At 35.2% G+C, this 15,599-nt stretch overlaps 1 protein-coding gene across 4 annotated transcripts in view; it reads left to right on the top strand.

Annotated features, from left to right (window-relative positions):
• Positions 1 to 15,599, top strand: part of HBS1L (HBS1 like translational GTPase) — a 66,402-nt gene that overhangs the window by 476 nt on the left and 50,327 nt on the right. For 3 of the 4 annotated variants that reach the window (XM_026074228.1, XM_026074232.1, XM_026074231.1), the window contains exons 2-4: positions 3,815 to 3,880; positions 5,803 to 5,940; positions 8,616 to 8,810. In XM_026074228.1, the coding sequence (XP_025930013.1) occupies positions 3,815 to 3,880; positions 5,803 to 5,940; positions 8,616 to 8,810 (399 nt within the window). Of the gene's footprint in view, positions 1 to 3,814; positions 3,881 to 5,802; positions 5,941 to 8,615; positions 8,811 to 9,679; positions 14,558 to 15,599 lie in introns of those variants that run through there. The other variant, XM_026074233.1, reaches the window with a different exon arrangement.

The raw sequence follows: 15,599 nt of genomic DNA, 5'->3' as shown, positions 1-15,599 counted from the left end.
GCCGCGCCCCGTCTCGGCCCGGCCCGGCCCGCGCGAGGGAGGCGTGGGCCTGGCGCCTCGGCGGAGGCGCGGCGGCGCTCGCCCACGTCGCCCTAAGCTGCTGCAGGGGGCCACTTTGCAGAGCGGGGTGCGAGCAGCCCGAAAAGCAGCCCCAGTGCAGAAGGGCCCGCCCCTGTTGAATCTTCGAAGTGTTCGTGGTCCCGCTCTCGCTCTAGTAGGTTGTTGCTGATGTTCAGCTGTAACATGGATAAGAGGCAACGGCCATCCTTTATAGAGGGAATGTAGCTCTTGAAGATGGAGATCAGCATCTAGTGAAAAAGCTCTTTTTTAGAAGCATTTCTGTCATGTTTTACTTAAGCTTGCATGGAATGAATGAGCTCTTGAATAAGAACTAAGCTAGTATGTGCACCACTGCAGCTTTCTTTGGTGCACTGTCCCATTAACTTAGGCAAACTGCTAATTGCCCCTTTTTTGCCAAGGTTTTATTTGTGTTGGCTTGGGGTGTGGAATAAAGAACATGCTTCCAGCTGATAATACTATTTTAAAGAACCCTTTAGTATGGGTTCAGCAATTTTATTGGCTGTCTCTGTCAGATTATATAAAAAATKCAAGAAATACTTCTGCCTGCCTCTGGCTTTTTGCTCTTGAGTGGACAGGTGCAAAGTGTGTGTATGTATTACAGTAGCACAAACTGGGTTGGTTGTGCACCATGTTCTCACAGCTTCTTTGGGAGTAAGTTGAATGCGTGTGAACCATTTGTTGCAAATGTGGGGTCAGCCTATCTAGCAGGTTTTGCTAGTGCAAATTTACCTAATACAGGCAAAATCTTAAACTGGCTTGGGGATTTTACTGCTTGATTCTTTCACCTTCTAGAGATTTGCTTTGTTGGCTGAAATGCTGATTTAACTGAATCTCTGTCCTCTGTGGAGTTGAGTGCCCAACCTGTAGAATTCAACACTTGTACGCTCTTCAGAAACTTTTCATTGAAATTGCTGAGATGTGTAATAACTTGCTGCAAYCATTTGAGTATTAATTTGCTATTGCTGTCTGAAACTACTACTGCATTATACTTTGGTTAACCTTGATTTGTATGTGCATTCTTTATGCTTCTGTAATAAAATTTCTGTTTCAAACGAAGTCTACCAAATACCACTTTTGTCTTCTTTTTTTATTTAATATAATGCCAGATGTTCTTGTAATGCCACTTCTGATTCTATATTGCTTTGTCTGGCCCAGTTGTTTTATTTCTAAAGTAAATATTAGCAATATTTTTGGTCTCCTTTCATAGGAAGGAGATCTTTGTTCTTGTGGCCTTTATTTGACATTATTCTATTTCTGCTGTCTTCTTTTTGAGATTGCATGATCAGAACTGAGTATGGTATTCCACTTGAGAGCATGCTGCTGATGTAAATGTTGATACTTCTTTCTTCTAATCTGTCCTCTGTAATTTGTACCATTGTCTAATAATTATTTTTATGGTCACTGCAAGCTGAGCAGTTTTCACAAATTAGTCTTTTTCTTAGCCTAGAAGTTAAAACTGTATGAGATGTACAAGTGATTCAAATGATGTGCACTGACAAAAGACTGTGATTTCGCCTGCTATTCTGTTAACCATTCTCTGAATTCCTCCTGGAGTTCTTGATACTCTCCAAGTCCTGGCCAATCTGCGAAAGGTGTCCTTACCTCAAAAAGTTGTATTGCTCTTTAGACCACTTTCTAGAGTAACTGATCCTCTTATGGGACCAGGAGGCAGTATATTCATTTACCGTGGTCAAAAAGTAGATTTTTTTTTTTCCCCATATATGATAAATATGTTTTGCTGTTCCCTGATACTTAATTTCCAGAGTAGCTTTCTGGGTCTCTGGTCTTTCACTAAACATCTCATACACTGTGTCAACCCTTTTAGTCACTGTTTTTATTGACCATTCTTGGAAAATTACAATGGATTATAGAGTTAAGTTTACTTTGATTTTTCTTATTTCATGTTGAGAGACAAATAAACCTTTCATTACTCGGCTGATTCTGAGCTTTTTATCAATAGATACAGTGTTTGTAACATCCCAGTTCTGTAGTCTAAAAGTTAATATCAGAGTGCAGATTTTTTTAATGCTTTGGCTACTTGTTCCCCTGATTCTTTTAAAAGGTTATTTGTGAAACTGCCAAGAGTATGCAATAGCATCTTTAAAAATATTCAATTACGTTATTCGTATTTTTCATTATTAGTGCAAAATGTGTAAATTTATTTTTGAGGTTTACATAATACCAAAATAACTTATTTTCAAGGTTGATATAATATTCAAGTAGCTTTTTAATTGGAAATAATTTACTTTCTAATTGTGATTCCTGATAACAGTACACTTAGCTGAATAAATCTTTATAGATCTCACATATCCAAAATGTTATTTTAATCAGTTGACATAATATTTTACCATTTTATAGATGGTGAACTGAATCGGGAGGTGAATGTCATTAGAAAAAATCAGAAAGTCTTGGCTTCTAGCTTTTTGTCCATTTGTTTGTGTAGATTTCGATTCATCCAAAGATGGCCAAAAACTTTATTCTGCTGAGGATTTGGTTGTTACTTACTTAATGATATTTTAAATCTTTGTTCAGGGGAAAAAAAAGAAAAGGAAAAAAATTCAATTCAGTAGACAGCGATTGTTGAAGAGTTACCTTTTAAAGGTAACTTTTCATTTCTTTCTTTCCTGAAATTCAGAAAGTTCTTGCTCTCATAAAAGTTGTAGTATAAGGTTATGGTGAACTTAAAGGTCTAGGTGTGACAATTTTTATTAGTCAGATGAGAACAAGCCTTATATGAGGGAATAAAAATGAAAGACTGCAGCACATGGAAGAAGAAAGAAGTTGCATGTAAGGTATTGAGAGACTACAGGTATCATCTTTCTTTGAATTTCAAGTGTGATGTGCAAAGAAATCATAAAGACAAAATAAAAAGTGGAGTGAAGTTAAGAAATAAAAACAGAACAAAATGATCTGGAGAGCCAGAATGTTAAATACTGTAAAAGTTTTAATGAAATAAGAAATTGATTTTAAATTGAAGGGCCAAAAGCAAAACATGATTATAGCATTATCAAAGTTATGCCCACTAGGGAAGACTACACAGTTTATTTGTTGACAATTGATTATTGGAGAAATCTTTAATACAGTGTGGATTTGACAAGTCAGTTTGTCAAGATTCTGTGGTTGTCCTTTTTGAATTGAGGAAAGATTATGGCTGTGTTTAAGTAACTGAATAAGAAACTTCCCTTTTGCCTGATACAATTTGACGTAGCCAGAGGGCATTATGAATTATGTTTTTTGCCTTGCTGAATTTGAGTTGACATGCAGCTGGCCATTAAGATAGATCAGAGAGTAAAGCTGTGAGAGGTAGACAGGTATGGAGTAGAAATGGTGATCTTTAATTGTTGGAATAAAGATTGTAATTGAACTGTCTGTGCATAAGGCTATTGAGGGATCAAGTGAAAATATCAAGAGAAGTACAAGACCATGGATGAAGGTCTGTGGAACTGTAGAAAGTTGGGTTTGAATTATGAGGGAGGTCTTCCAAAGGAAATGCTGAAGGAGGAGGATGGTGAAGCATTGCAACTCTTGAACTTTTTCTGCTTTCATAATTAGTAGACTATTAAAGATTTAAGTTCTATTATTGTAACCTAGAATTTCCTACCTATGTAAATAAACACTTCTGGAATACTGGAGATGCATAATAACTTTCTTAAAACCTTATATAAAAACCATCCTTTGACTTTCTAAGTATTTAAAAATTGCATAGATTAATCTTACTCTCTCTGCTTCATAGATTTTGAAGATGATGATGTGTATGGCCAATCAGTAGAAGATGATTATTGCATTTCTCCCTCAACAGGTTAGTTCAAATGATTACATATCGGCATTGTCCATTGATTCCTACTTTGATTAACCTGGGAAAATATATACATACAATTTCAGTTTGCTGGTGAGGAAAATAACTAAGATATTAACTGATAAACAGCTGACTAAGTAATGCAGTGAGATTTTTGGGTTAAAGAACTGCAATCAAATTATTATTTATTTCTAGAAGAAAGCAGTATTTAAAGGCAGCTAGTGAAACTTTCAAGAGTGCCTAGCTTTCTAACTCCTGTTAAAGTCAGTTAAGTAGTGCTAGGGATCTGTGTGCTTTTGAAAGTCRCATTAGGTAATTCTCTGCATCTTTTGTCATTCAAGTGTATTATCTCGGATAATGGATGGTCATTTGGAATGTCATGAAGTAGGTGCACAAATAGGGATGCTGTGTGCTCATGTCAGATATAATTGGAGCGACTCAGCCCAGCTGAATTTAACCAGCCCCTGTGTAGAACCATTGGGTTGTTTGTGTTCTCCATGCCTTTGGCAAGATTATTTGCTCTGGGTTTCCCCAAATTTGGTTGTAATGTTTCTAGAGCTGAAGTGGCTCTGAAAATAATTGATGCTGTGCTACTGCAGGTAACTAGGATCGATCTAAATCCCCTGCATCTGTGATGTATTCTCTGACCTCTGGTCACAGGTACTTCAGTTAATTAGGCCTTTAAAGATTAACATGAAAATAAATGCTGCTGTGTCAACCTGTTCATTTTAGGTAAGCAAGTCTAGGTATTTGTATTATTTGTAGTCACGTTCTCTAATTTAAATGCAGATTGTCTCACATTTAATTTCTAAGCCTTATTGTGAGAATTTTTCAAGTCACTTCAAAAGAAATAAGGTAGCTGGTATTTTGTGATGAAAACATACAATATATTTACTTTTTAATTGTGTAAGCTTTTAAATCACAAAAGTAATTCTGGTGTTTGTGCACACTAATTTTCCTAAGAATTTTTTTCTATATAAGCTTTCATTTGTAAAATAATCTAATCTTGATGGTGCAGCAATCTTCTAATGTTAATAGTTGCTTCAGCTATGGTGATTGAATATGAAGTGATATGCATTTGTGAAACCATTGCTAAGGTTATACTACTTAACTGGAGGATATTAAAGTATGGAGGATAAAAAATGGAGGATATTAAAGCTTTCAGTATGTATTTCAGATCTGGGGAAATACTGCATAACACATGAGGACATTTGTTCACACTGTATTTTGTAAACTTCTCAGATTATGTGCTGTCTGGAGTTCATGTTCAGCAAAAAATTTTAACTATATATGCCTAAACATGTTGCTGAATTGGAATGGAATTTTGTCCTTGTTTAAAGTTGTGTGTGAATGTATGTTTTAATGCGTGCCCTGTATTTCTAATTCAATGCCAAGAATAGAGGAATGTGCTTAATTCAGGTAAACTGTTGCTGATAGTTGGACAGTGTCAAAAAGTAAAAACAACATTTATTTTCATGTTAATCTTTTGGCTGTAGCTATGTAAAAAAAGTTTGTGGAACAAGATTATGAAGAGAACATTAGGTCATAGATGGTAACTCAGTACGGAAAATTGTCTTTCAAACCTGGAATATCTTTCTTCTGTTTGAATATTGAACTTTGTAGAATTATTGCATTATATGCAGACATACAGGGATATTGTCCAGCCTGGGGTGTTTTCACTGTAGTGGTGAACTACCAGTATTTATATTCTGTCATGAACTGCTGTATGTTCTGTGCAGTCTTCAGGTAGTGGTCACTATACAGTGATATTGCCCCTTCCTGCTTCTTCCCTCCCCCCTCCCCACCTGCCCCCAAATCATTGCAACAAGCTAGCATCCTAACTTCCTTTCTGTAGATAGGCTTTGTTTTTAAAGGAAGAACAATATTTTAAATGTGTTTAATACTTTGTTTTTTTCCTAATGTAGCAGCTCAATTTATCTACTCAAGACGAGACAAACCAGCAGCATTTGCTGAGCCATTAGAAGAGGAATATGGCTATGAAGGTACAGAAGATACTGCTGGTTACTTTACAACCAATCATCAATTGTCTGGAGTTGACAGAGGTAATTATAGAAGAAGAATAATTCTCCTTAGAGCAGTTTCTCTTATGATGTAAAGGCTTACTGAAATAGTCTTAAATTAGCATTTGTTACTTGACTGACTTAAACTGCTCACTGTTTTGGAATCTCATACTAGAACAACACCCTTCATGAGTATAGTGGGTGGAGTACTATAAGAAGCACCTCTTCAACAATGGCCCTTTAAGCTCTTAGCCACCTTCTCATATATTGCTTGAAATTTGCGCACTCTAGAATATGTTCTGAGTTCCTCTCTGGAAATAGTGAGATTTGATAAGAAATTCAAACATAACACCTCCACTGGCTTAGACCAGGAGTTCATGTAGCTCAATAAACTGACTCCACAAATGGATGCCTAGGGAAGAGTATAAGAAACAGAGTATTTGTATAATAATTTTTTGCCTGTAATGCCTTCCAGATTATGGCAATTAACAGTATTTGACAGGGTTGCAAAGTCAGACATTTCCTTGAACCAATACTCAATAGCTTTAGATACCTACATTCTTTACAATCTTGTCTAATCCTGTTTTGAACCCATTAGACTTTGATTTTCATTCAGTCCTGCAGCCATGAGTTCCATGTTACAAGCTGAGTTCTATATGGAGGGAATAATACTTGATTTTTAAACTTGCTGGCTGATTGCTTAGTTACATACTTCATGATAAAGTTGCCCAACTCTCTTTCCTAAATAGTAATAGCTAACTTAGTTTGTGATTTTTGTGGGAATAATCAGTGTTATTTTTACTGTGTTAATAAGCACAGACTAAAGCGTGTTGCTAAATGACTAGGCAATAAATGGATGAATCAAATTTAATATTTAAAACAGAACTTTCATGAAATTCTGAAACAGCAGACAATTCTAGATTCAATATCAAGTAAACTGGTAGAAGCTATGATAATGCATAGACATATGAGTAAATATGATAAATTGGAGTGTAATCCACATGTTTTTATAGAAGGAAATAATGCTGTAAAGTCAATTTGAAAGAATCAGCAAGCAGGTGGTAAATATAGCTGATATAGTATACTGGGTTTTCAGAATGCTTTTGACAAGGTCCACCAGCTATTTAAGGAGTTAAATGGTATTGGAACAAGAAGGAAAGTTATATTCTGGACTTATAAAGATGGAAAAGAAACCTAAAAATAACCATCTCCACTGCGAAAGCTGTCTTAATAGTAGGGGTGCCAAAATACCTGCTTTGTTCAGTATAGTTGCAGGTTATTTGGAAACAGTGTGGCAGTGTTGGCCATGAATACAAAATTATTGACTCTAATCAGTCTGGCTGCAAAGAGTTTGAAAAGTTTGTTCATATTGAGTGCTGGATAATAAAATGGCTGACCAGCACATTCTGTGGAGCTCTGTCAGTACTCGTTTTGCAGAGGAAATGTCTTGTGAAAATTGACTTGCTGTTCGGGTATGGACTGAGGGTGCTGATTTAAGTAACCTTGTAGAAGTTGGAATTGGTGTTGAATTTGCTTAGCAAAGTTCTTAAACTTACCATCATTGGTGAAGTTTTCAAATAATCTGTAGTCGTCTTTGTGGTGTTGAGTAGTCTTCCTGAAAACTGAACTGGCAGAAGCTGACACTCAAGGGGGTTTTCTTCTCTTCTGCTGTAGTGTTTGTATGTCTGATCAGCACACTACTTCTGTGAATGGCAGCCTGGTGAATTTTCAGTCTTTGGTTGTGTGGAAAGTCAAGAATGTTAAGAAACCAATCTTAGTCAAGGTTTATACTAGTCTGATGTTTTACTGGCTACTTTAAGATAGGAAAGTTTATTTACTGAACTGTATAAATATTTGCTTTAAAAAAAAAGGTTGGTCAGAGTGACAATAGAAGAGAAATTAAACACAAATTTAATGTTTATATCATAAAAAATCAAAAAATGAAAGATGTTTGAGAAAGCTACTTCTTTTTCAAAACCATTGAGAGTCTATTTTTAGTGTAGTCTCTTTTTTCTTAAGTTCAAATTCTGAAAACAATTTTGGTATACACCTTTGTGGTAGAATTTGATTGTCTAAGGCTTTTGAAATTTTCATTTCTGTTTGCATTCAAAAATGTTCTTGATAGGAATACAGAAACCTGCTGCAAAGAAAAATGGATTCTATGACCCTCAAAATATATTACAGTTCTAGGAAAGGTAAAGATGGCAGGTAATTTGGAAGCTGGAGTGTTGATCCAGAATCGCTAATATTTAGAATTTTTCCGTTGTTAAGACCTGAGGCCTGAGAAAATGCTGTTTACTTTGAATGTTAATTATAGCATCTGTAAACACTTAAATTGTGCTGTTAAATGGAATTCCATGTTGATGTACTAAATTACTTTGAATAATTTTAAGGTGATTATTTGCACCACTTCTCAGCAGTGAAGCTAGTTAATTTTACAGCATCAAAATATTTCAATGTTGAGGCTTTAATGATCAATATATGGTAGTTAATGATAGTTCCATATTGCAGTATTTTAAATGAATCAAATGTTCTCCAGGTTTTGGGGGTGAAGCCTATTATGGAAAGAAGTGAGATTGAAATTACTTTATAAAGGTTTTATCTCTTAACAGACACTGGAGAGAAATATCATGTTATCAGATGTGTGGTGTTAGTGGTTAGACCACTTTATTAAAACATTTCTTATGTAGCTTATAACAGTAATATGTCTCTTCTAGCCCGTCTTAATTCATGCCTTGATCAAATGCGAGAAGTTTTGGGAGAGTCTGTACCAGAGCAAACAACGGTGCAAGCAGTACTGGATAGTAAATTTGATGTACAGAAGGCTTTGGATCTTGTGCTTTCACAAGACAGTAAGCAAAATATGAAGACCAAGAATGAGGACGCTGTGATTATAGGAAAGACGACAAAAGGTACACTTCTATTTAATTGTGTTTGGCTTCAGGATGATTCATTTCTATATACAGTGTAATTTTGGATTTAAAAACTGTGAAGATGCTTATTGCATAAGTCATTCATGAGAAAATTAAGTAAGGCCATCTTTTCTAAATGCTTGTGTTCTAAAAACATTTAAGAGAAACAGTTTTTCTTGAGCTGGAAGTCAGAATAAAACCTTAATCTCATCTTAAATGCAAACTGTAAGCAACCATCTGCAGTTTACAGTAAATTTCTGTCTTCTAATAAGTGAATTTAACTGTGTGTGTGAATACATGTCCCAGAAGTTGGACAACATCTTTAAAAGTTTTATGCACTTCTGTTGTTTCTTTGGTGAGCCAACACCCCCCTTTCCCCCTTCTTCCCCCTGATACCTCTCCTTTTTTGATAGTGTTTATACAGTAAATTTCTTGTTTTGATTCATATGTAAACCTTGGTAATCTGTACTGGCATTTCTTAGCTGATTTTTTTTGAACTTCCATGGTATTTGAGTAAATATCCATCATTTAATTGAACAGTGGAACAGGTTGCCCAGAGAGGCTGTGGGGTCTCTATCCTTGGAGATACTCAAAACCCGACTGGATATGGTCCTGGGCTACCTGCTCTAGCTGACCCTGCTTCAGCAGGGAAGTTGGACCAGATGATCTCCAGAGGTCCCTTCCAATCTCAACTATTCTGCGATTCTGTAATTGTAGAATAATGCATATTTTTCAATAACACTTAGTAATTAAATGCCTTTCCATGTTTTTTCTTGATTTTGCTGCTGCTGTCTACTTTAAAAAAAAAAAATGGATATTTCGTTGTGACCATGCTTCCATCTGAAAATTACTGGCTATTGTAAGGTAAGGAGACTTACTTTGTTGTCCAGAAATATTTATTAATACAGTCAATGTCTCTTGTGCAGTAGAAAATGTTGCTGACAACACCAACGCATCTGAGCTTGGAAACCTGACAGCCAAAAGCGATTCAGCTTGTTACTCTTTAGTTACAAATAACAAAATGCTCCTTAATGCTAAAATATCCAATATACCTTTATGTGAAAAGAAAGGATTGAAATCCTCTTCATTTGTTCTGTCATCTTCTTTCAGTGATGATTTGGGTAAAGGGTCATTATATGAACCTCTGAATAAACAGGCAGAGGATCAACTACCAGAAAGTGCTAATGCAGTAAGTTTGATTCTTGACAGTGAAAATGCTTACTTTAGTGTAGGGAGTAACACATCTGGAAATCCTTCCTCTAAGAAGCTGGAATGCAAGGAAACACGGGACTTGAAATCTTTCCTGATGCAGAATGTGATTTGCGAGTCTCTCAGTCTTGAAGACAGCATGCCTTTTGTTTCTTCAAATACTTCTGATTGTAATAGTAGTGCAAATTTTGATAGTCCTCCTTGTTTAACGAGTGCTTTAGGAAAATTGGCTCTTGATAATGAAGTCAGTCATACCGTAAATAGAAAGAATGAACTTGAAAATTTTTCTTCACTTCTACAAGGTAGAAAACAGGAAAGCCCCTCTTTAGAGATGGCTGCTTTGCCAGTATCAAAGTCTGGAAGCACATCACTGGCTGACTTACTTCAGGAGCACCAGGAAAGCAGTGCAAGCCACTGTTGTTCTTTGGCTGATCTTTATGCCCAGTCAACAGCAACTCTTGCAGATGTGAAATTGGGAACCTCATCATTATCACAACTAGTAAGTCAACCTCAAACTTCAGGTGTGATGCCAGAGCTAACAGGATCTTTGTCTTCTCTAGCCCTCTCCAGTGTTTCTCCAGTAAAGGAAGTTGAGAATTTGTCACTGTCAGATTTAATTGCGGAGACTATTGAAGTAGATAAAACTCGACAAGGAAAGTACTTCTCCATGCTCAATGTAACTGAGATGAGGCCCTCTAAAAGAACAAACATTGACTTAAGTGGCATTATAAAAAAAGCAGGTGTATCAGCAGAACAAAATGTAGTAGGACAATCAAATATCTTAACCCCAGAAACTAAACTTTCAAATGTAAAGCAAGGGAAATGTTCTGTTTTTGCTAAAACAAATAAAAAATCCAAAAGAGGACTTATTCCTAAGAGGCAGGATTTGTCCCTTTCATGGATGAAGGCGCTGCGTGCAAGACCTTCAGCTTTTGCTTTAACCTTGTGTCTGCGTTACCCTCCAAAAGGTTATAAGCGGCGCATGGTTGGTGTGCATAAAACTTTCCTATACAACAGACAAGTGCAAGAAGTAAAACCCAAGGAGATTGGTCCTATAATAGCCATAACACCATTTGACTTCAAGTCAGCATCTCCTGATGATATTGTGAAAGCTAACCAAAAAAGAGCTTTTACAAGAGAGTAGTACAAAGCATGGGAAAGAATCAGTGTTTATATCTTGGTATCTTAAAAAATTTAAGAAATAAATTTTATATTGGATCTATTTATAGTCCAGAATTAATATTGTTTATCTTTTTTAACTGTACATATGACAGTTCTTACTGTTAGATTGGTAACAAATTTGTATGTGAACTTTTAAGCTGTTGCACTGGGTTTCTTTATTTTTGCCTAATTTTCACTGACAATTTAACATTTTTAACTTTTACAAAATTTTGAACTTCAGTATATAGAAATTGCATGTATAAACTCCTATAAACACCAGTAGACTTCTTTAAACACCTTTCTTGGTGTTCAAAATATACTTTATTGGGAAGAACACTGAATTATTTTTTTTAAGTCATTAGTTTTGCTAGGTGGTGTATATTTTGGGGAAGGGGAACCTCTGTTTATCTTGGGGATTTATTTTATTAAATGTTCTTAAATTTTCTGATAAGGTATGTTATTAAACTGTCAGTCTCATAATTGTATTTTCACTTGACGTTACTTTTCTGTGCTTGTTCTGGTTACAGTGTTACAACACAATTACCTTCAATTTTTAAAAGCCTCACTAACCTCCGTTTTTAATGGTTGTGGTTGTGATAGGACATGTATAGCTTTTGATAGGACCAAATTTGTAGGGCAGCACTTGAAATTGTGTGGTTCCCCCCTTTCTCTTTCCCGTCAGGTGTCAAAATGGCATTTTGAGAACTTCAGAACACCTATTTTGCAGGTGTTCCATGTAGCATATGTTTCATGAGAAGTTTCGGTAGGATTCTGTGGTTTATTCTGGAGTCTTTCAGGCTCCAGAGAAGCATTGGACTAACAATTCTCCTTTTAGTTTTGGCATTAGAGTCTTTGGTTAATGGGGGGGGGGGAAACAAGTTCAGGCAAAGCAGAGGTGCTCTTTATATCCGTCTCATCTGTTTTGGAGAAAGCTCCCTTAGTAATGGAAATGTATTCTCTTCTATTGTTGGCGTCTGTGGCTGTTACTTTGAAGCTTTAGAAGATCAGAATCAGGCCATTTTGGACTTAATTTTTTAGCTGATAATTATCAGATTCTGATGCATCTGTGAGGCAAATTAGTAACTGCATGTATGTTTCAATTTAAGTATTAGTATATGTTAATTGTTTTATAGACTTTCAGTGTCTCCAGTTTCCATGAGGTGCAATAAAAGTACTGCTACAAGTAGAGGAATACATTTGTTCATAAATTGCCATATGTTTATCCATCCTAAAGTTGGCAGCTAATAGGGAACAGTAGATTCAAATTTAAATCTAATTTTAGTTCAGTATGTTATGTCAAAAAGGTGACAGAAACTTAGATTTATTCCTGACTTCAGGTTGCACTATAATTTTATTTTTAAATAAAAATAAAACATGTTCCAGTGCTCTCAGGTACAAATTTCATGTTCTGTATATTTTGCTTGTCTGATTGACACTTTGCTATAGTCTCATTTAGGGACTATGAATAGCATATACTTTAAAATTTTTATAATAGTTTGACCTCTGACCTCTTGAATGAACTTTGTTTCTTATCCTTAATAATAAAAGTTTTATATAATGACAGTGTTGCAGTGTTTATGTTCTAGATGACATGCTTTTAAGTCTAGCCATCTGTATTCTTGCATATTTTGGGTGCCTTAAAAGTTTTAAGTGTAAATAGTACAGTCTGATGTACATACTATGTTCTGAGAAGTTCAAGAGCAGAATTGATTTACTTCCCCTTTTGCTTCAGGACCTCCTTTTCCTCCATAAACCAGCATCCAAATAGTTTCTCAAGCCTTCTCTGATAGAATGTCATATTCCTGTTTAAGATTTGAGAGAATATAGTTTGTGGAAGTCTGGCTGATACTGATTGTACACTGGTTGTATAATTAATAAGTCTTCATAGCTAGTTCTCCTTTTTGAACAGTATGTAATACTTTTCACTTCAGCAGTCCATTTTCTGCAGTTAGTCCAAGTATAAGCTTTTCACTGCTTAAAAGTGCAAGTCTATTTTTCCCATCAGGTTGAGAGGTCCTATTTGGAGTGTTTACAATTAATGCTTAGTTTTTCAAAAATGAGGTGTATTCTTCTAGTAGAGATTTTTTTTTTTTTTTTTTTCTTAAATGCAAAGTTTGGTAGAGTCCTGCCTGGCTATACTGTTAGATGTTTTGACTTTCTTATGTTCCAAATACTCTTTGGGCACTACTTAATGTTTCTGGAGGTAGCGATTTCTAATACAAACATTTTCTAGATTTTCATGGAATAGCTTTTTTTTTTTTTTAACTCACAAATCTTTTTTTTTATTCTTCTTATTGAACTTTTTCATTGTTTTGGTATGTTTTCTCACTCCCCTGACTGCTGTTCTTGGCCCAAAACTTCTTAGCACTTCGAACAATTTTAGAGCCAAATACTGAACATACACCTAAATTATATCCTGCAGATTCTTTTGGAAAGTATGTATAAATAGTATGTGTACTTGGAACTGTATTTTGCCATGGGATTTATGTAGATTAAGGTGTTGAACAAGTGGCTGAAGCCAGAGGGCATCAGCAAAGTATGTTTTGCATGGATCTTACTGGGGGATTGGTCTCTTAGCAAGCAACTTTGGATCTTGTTAGGTAGCTAGATTTTCATATATAAATATTTCATGGTATTGGTGGGGGGAGGGATTTTTCTTCAGTGTGCGATCCTGAATCCTGAAGTAAACCTTGAATTAGTACAAACCTGCAGGCTGAAGACTGCAAAAGTGCAGAAGTGATGGATAAGCCTGAGTTCCAATTAATTTTCAGCAGAGATCAATTATTTCAATGCATGAAAAATTTCAGTTTTGTTTTTACAAACAAAAGGTAATGTGTTACTGTATCTGCTTTTTAAATGAAACGGGTATGTTAATAATTTCTTCGATGAGAACCAGGTTTATGTGTTCACTGGCAGTTTTGATTTTCTTAGTTTGCTGCATAATATTATGGTATATAGTATTTTTGTATAAGAGCTGTGTATATGGTCTTTGCACTGAAGTGTTTSTGCCTAATGAATGCTAAAATTGTTGTTAACCAAATCTGTCTCTTTTTATGCTTAAAAAAATCAACTTCTTCCATTTTGCAGTTAGTGTGTATCTTTTTGTATAATACGGGTTAGCTGTATTTGTTCTAGAATTCACATATTAATATTGTAAAAGTACCTGTGCCTGTGTCCGCATATGGATGTACAAAAGAAAATACTAAACTACATAGACATACGACTTCTAGTGTTCAGACTGTATACCTTCAAGGTATTTTGTACATTAAATTTATTTTGTACATAATTTTTAACAGTGGCTGCAGAATATTTTTAATATAAAATYGTCTTGTGGATATTGCTTTACGTACCTAAATAAAATGTATATTCTTAAAGGACTGATTTAATTACAATTTTTTGTTAACTTATACAATAGCGTTGTGACTGAAAGGACTATAATGATTGCTACTGTTGGGCAAGCAGGCACCAGTGCTTGGCTAGATTTGCCCAAGCGTACTTCTTTCTTCCATGGAAGATTTCTTTGGATAAAGTACAACAAAAACTGGCATCTGCCACTGTCTTCCAGTACTACATTGGGGCTCCAGTTTGCTTTTGACTAGAAGTGTTTTCAGATCCTTTGACAGAGTTTATAAGATTTATTAGAACCTTAAAAAGAATGGAATATCAGTGAAATAAGAAAAAAGTAACTGTCTAATACTAATTCTCAAGCTCTTTGTAACTGTAAAAATTGATCGTTTCAAGAGCTACTATAGTTGATTTGTTTAAAAGCTGTTTATAAATGTCTCTTCCATTTTTCTCTTTTAGGCTTATTTTTTCTGAGTTTTATAATCTAGCTGAATTCTAGCTGAACTTGTTTTGGAAAATCAGAGCAAACTGAAAGTCAAATGAAGTGTGAGAAGAGTAGGAAGATAACTAACCCCCAGTCGGATAGCAGAATTGATTGATGCTTTGTACCCTTTAGGGTGTAATTCAACTTAGTTTTATTTTGATGTTTTTTAACATAACAAAAGCTACTTTTTTGGGGAGAAAAGTAGAGAATGTTATGAGGAATCTATGCTTCAAATTTAGAAGCACTGATATTAAAAGTTGACATACCTGGTTATTAATTTTACTCAAAAATACCTATATGAATAATTTCTTATGGAGCTGTTGAGACAGTTCTCAGGATCTTAAGCTTCAGAAGTAGCAGGCTACTTGAATTCCTGCAACAGTTACACAATAATACTTCTAAATTTTACTGCTAAGACACTAACTGGCAAAGTGAGGTAGTCTTGCAGTTTTGTGTTCTGGCCTATTTTCTCTAATCATGTAGTTGCAATATATTTTCCAGTAATCAGCAATTTCTGAATGTTAATGGTTGCGCAGAAATTAATAGAGCAACTATAGCTGGTGGAAAAATAAATAGCTATACAAAATATT

Source organism: Apteryx rowi, unplaced genomic scaffold (genome assembly GCF_003343035.1).
Source record: "Apteryx rowi isolate R43461 unplaced genomic scaffold, aptRow1 scaffold_381, whole genome shotgun sequence".
Taxonomy (NCBI): Eukaryota; Metazoa; Chordata; class Aves; order Apterygiformes; family Apterygidae; genus Apteryx; species Apteryx rowi.
This window is presented reverse-complemented; position numbering and strand designations above follow the sequence as displayed.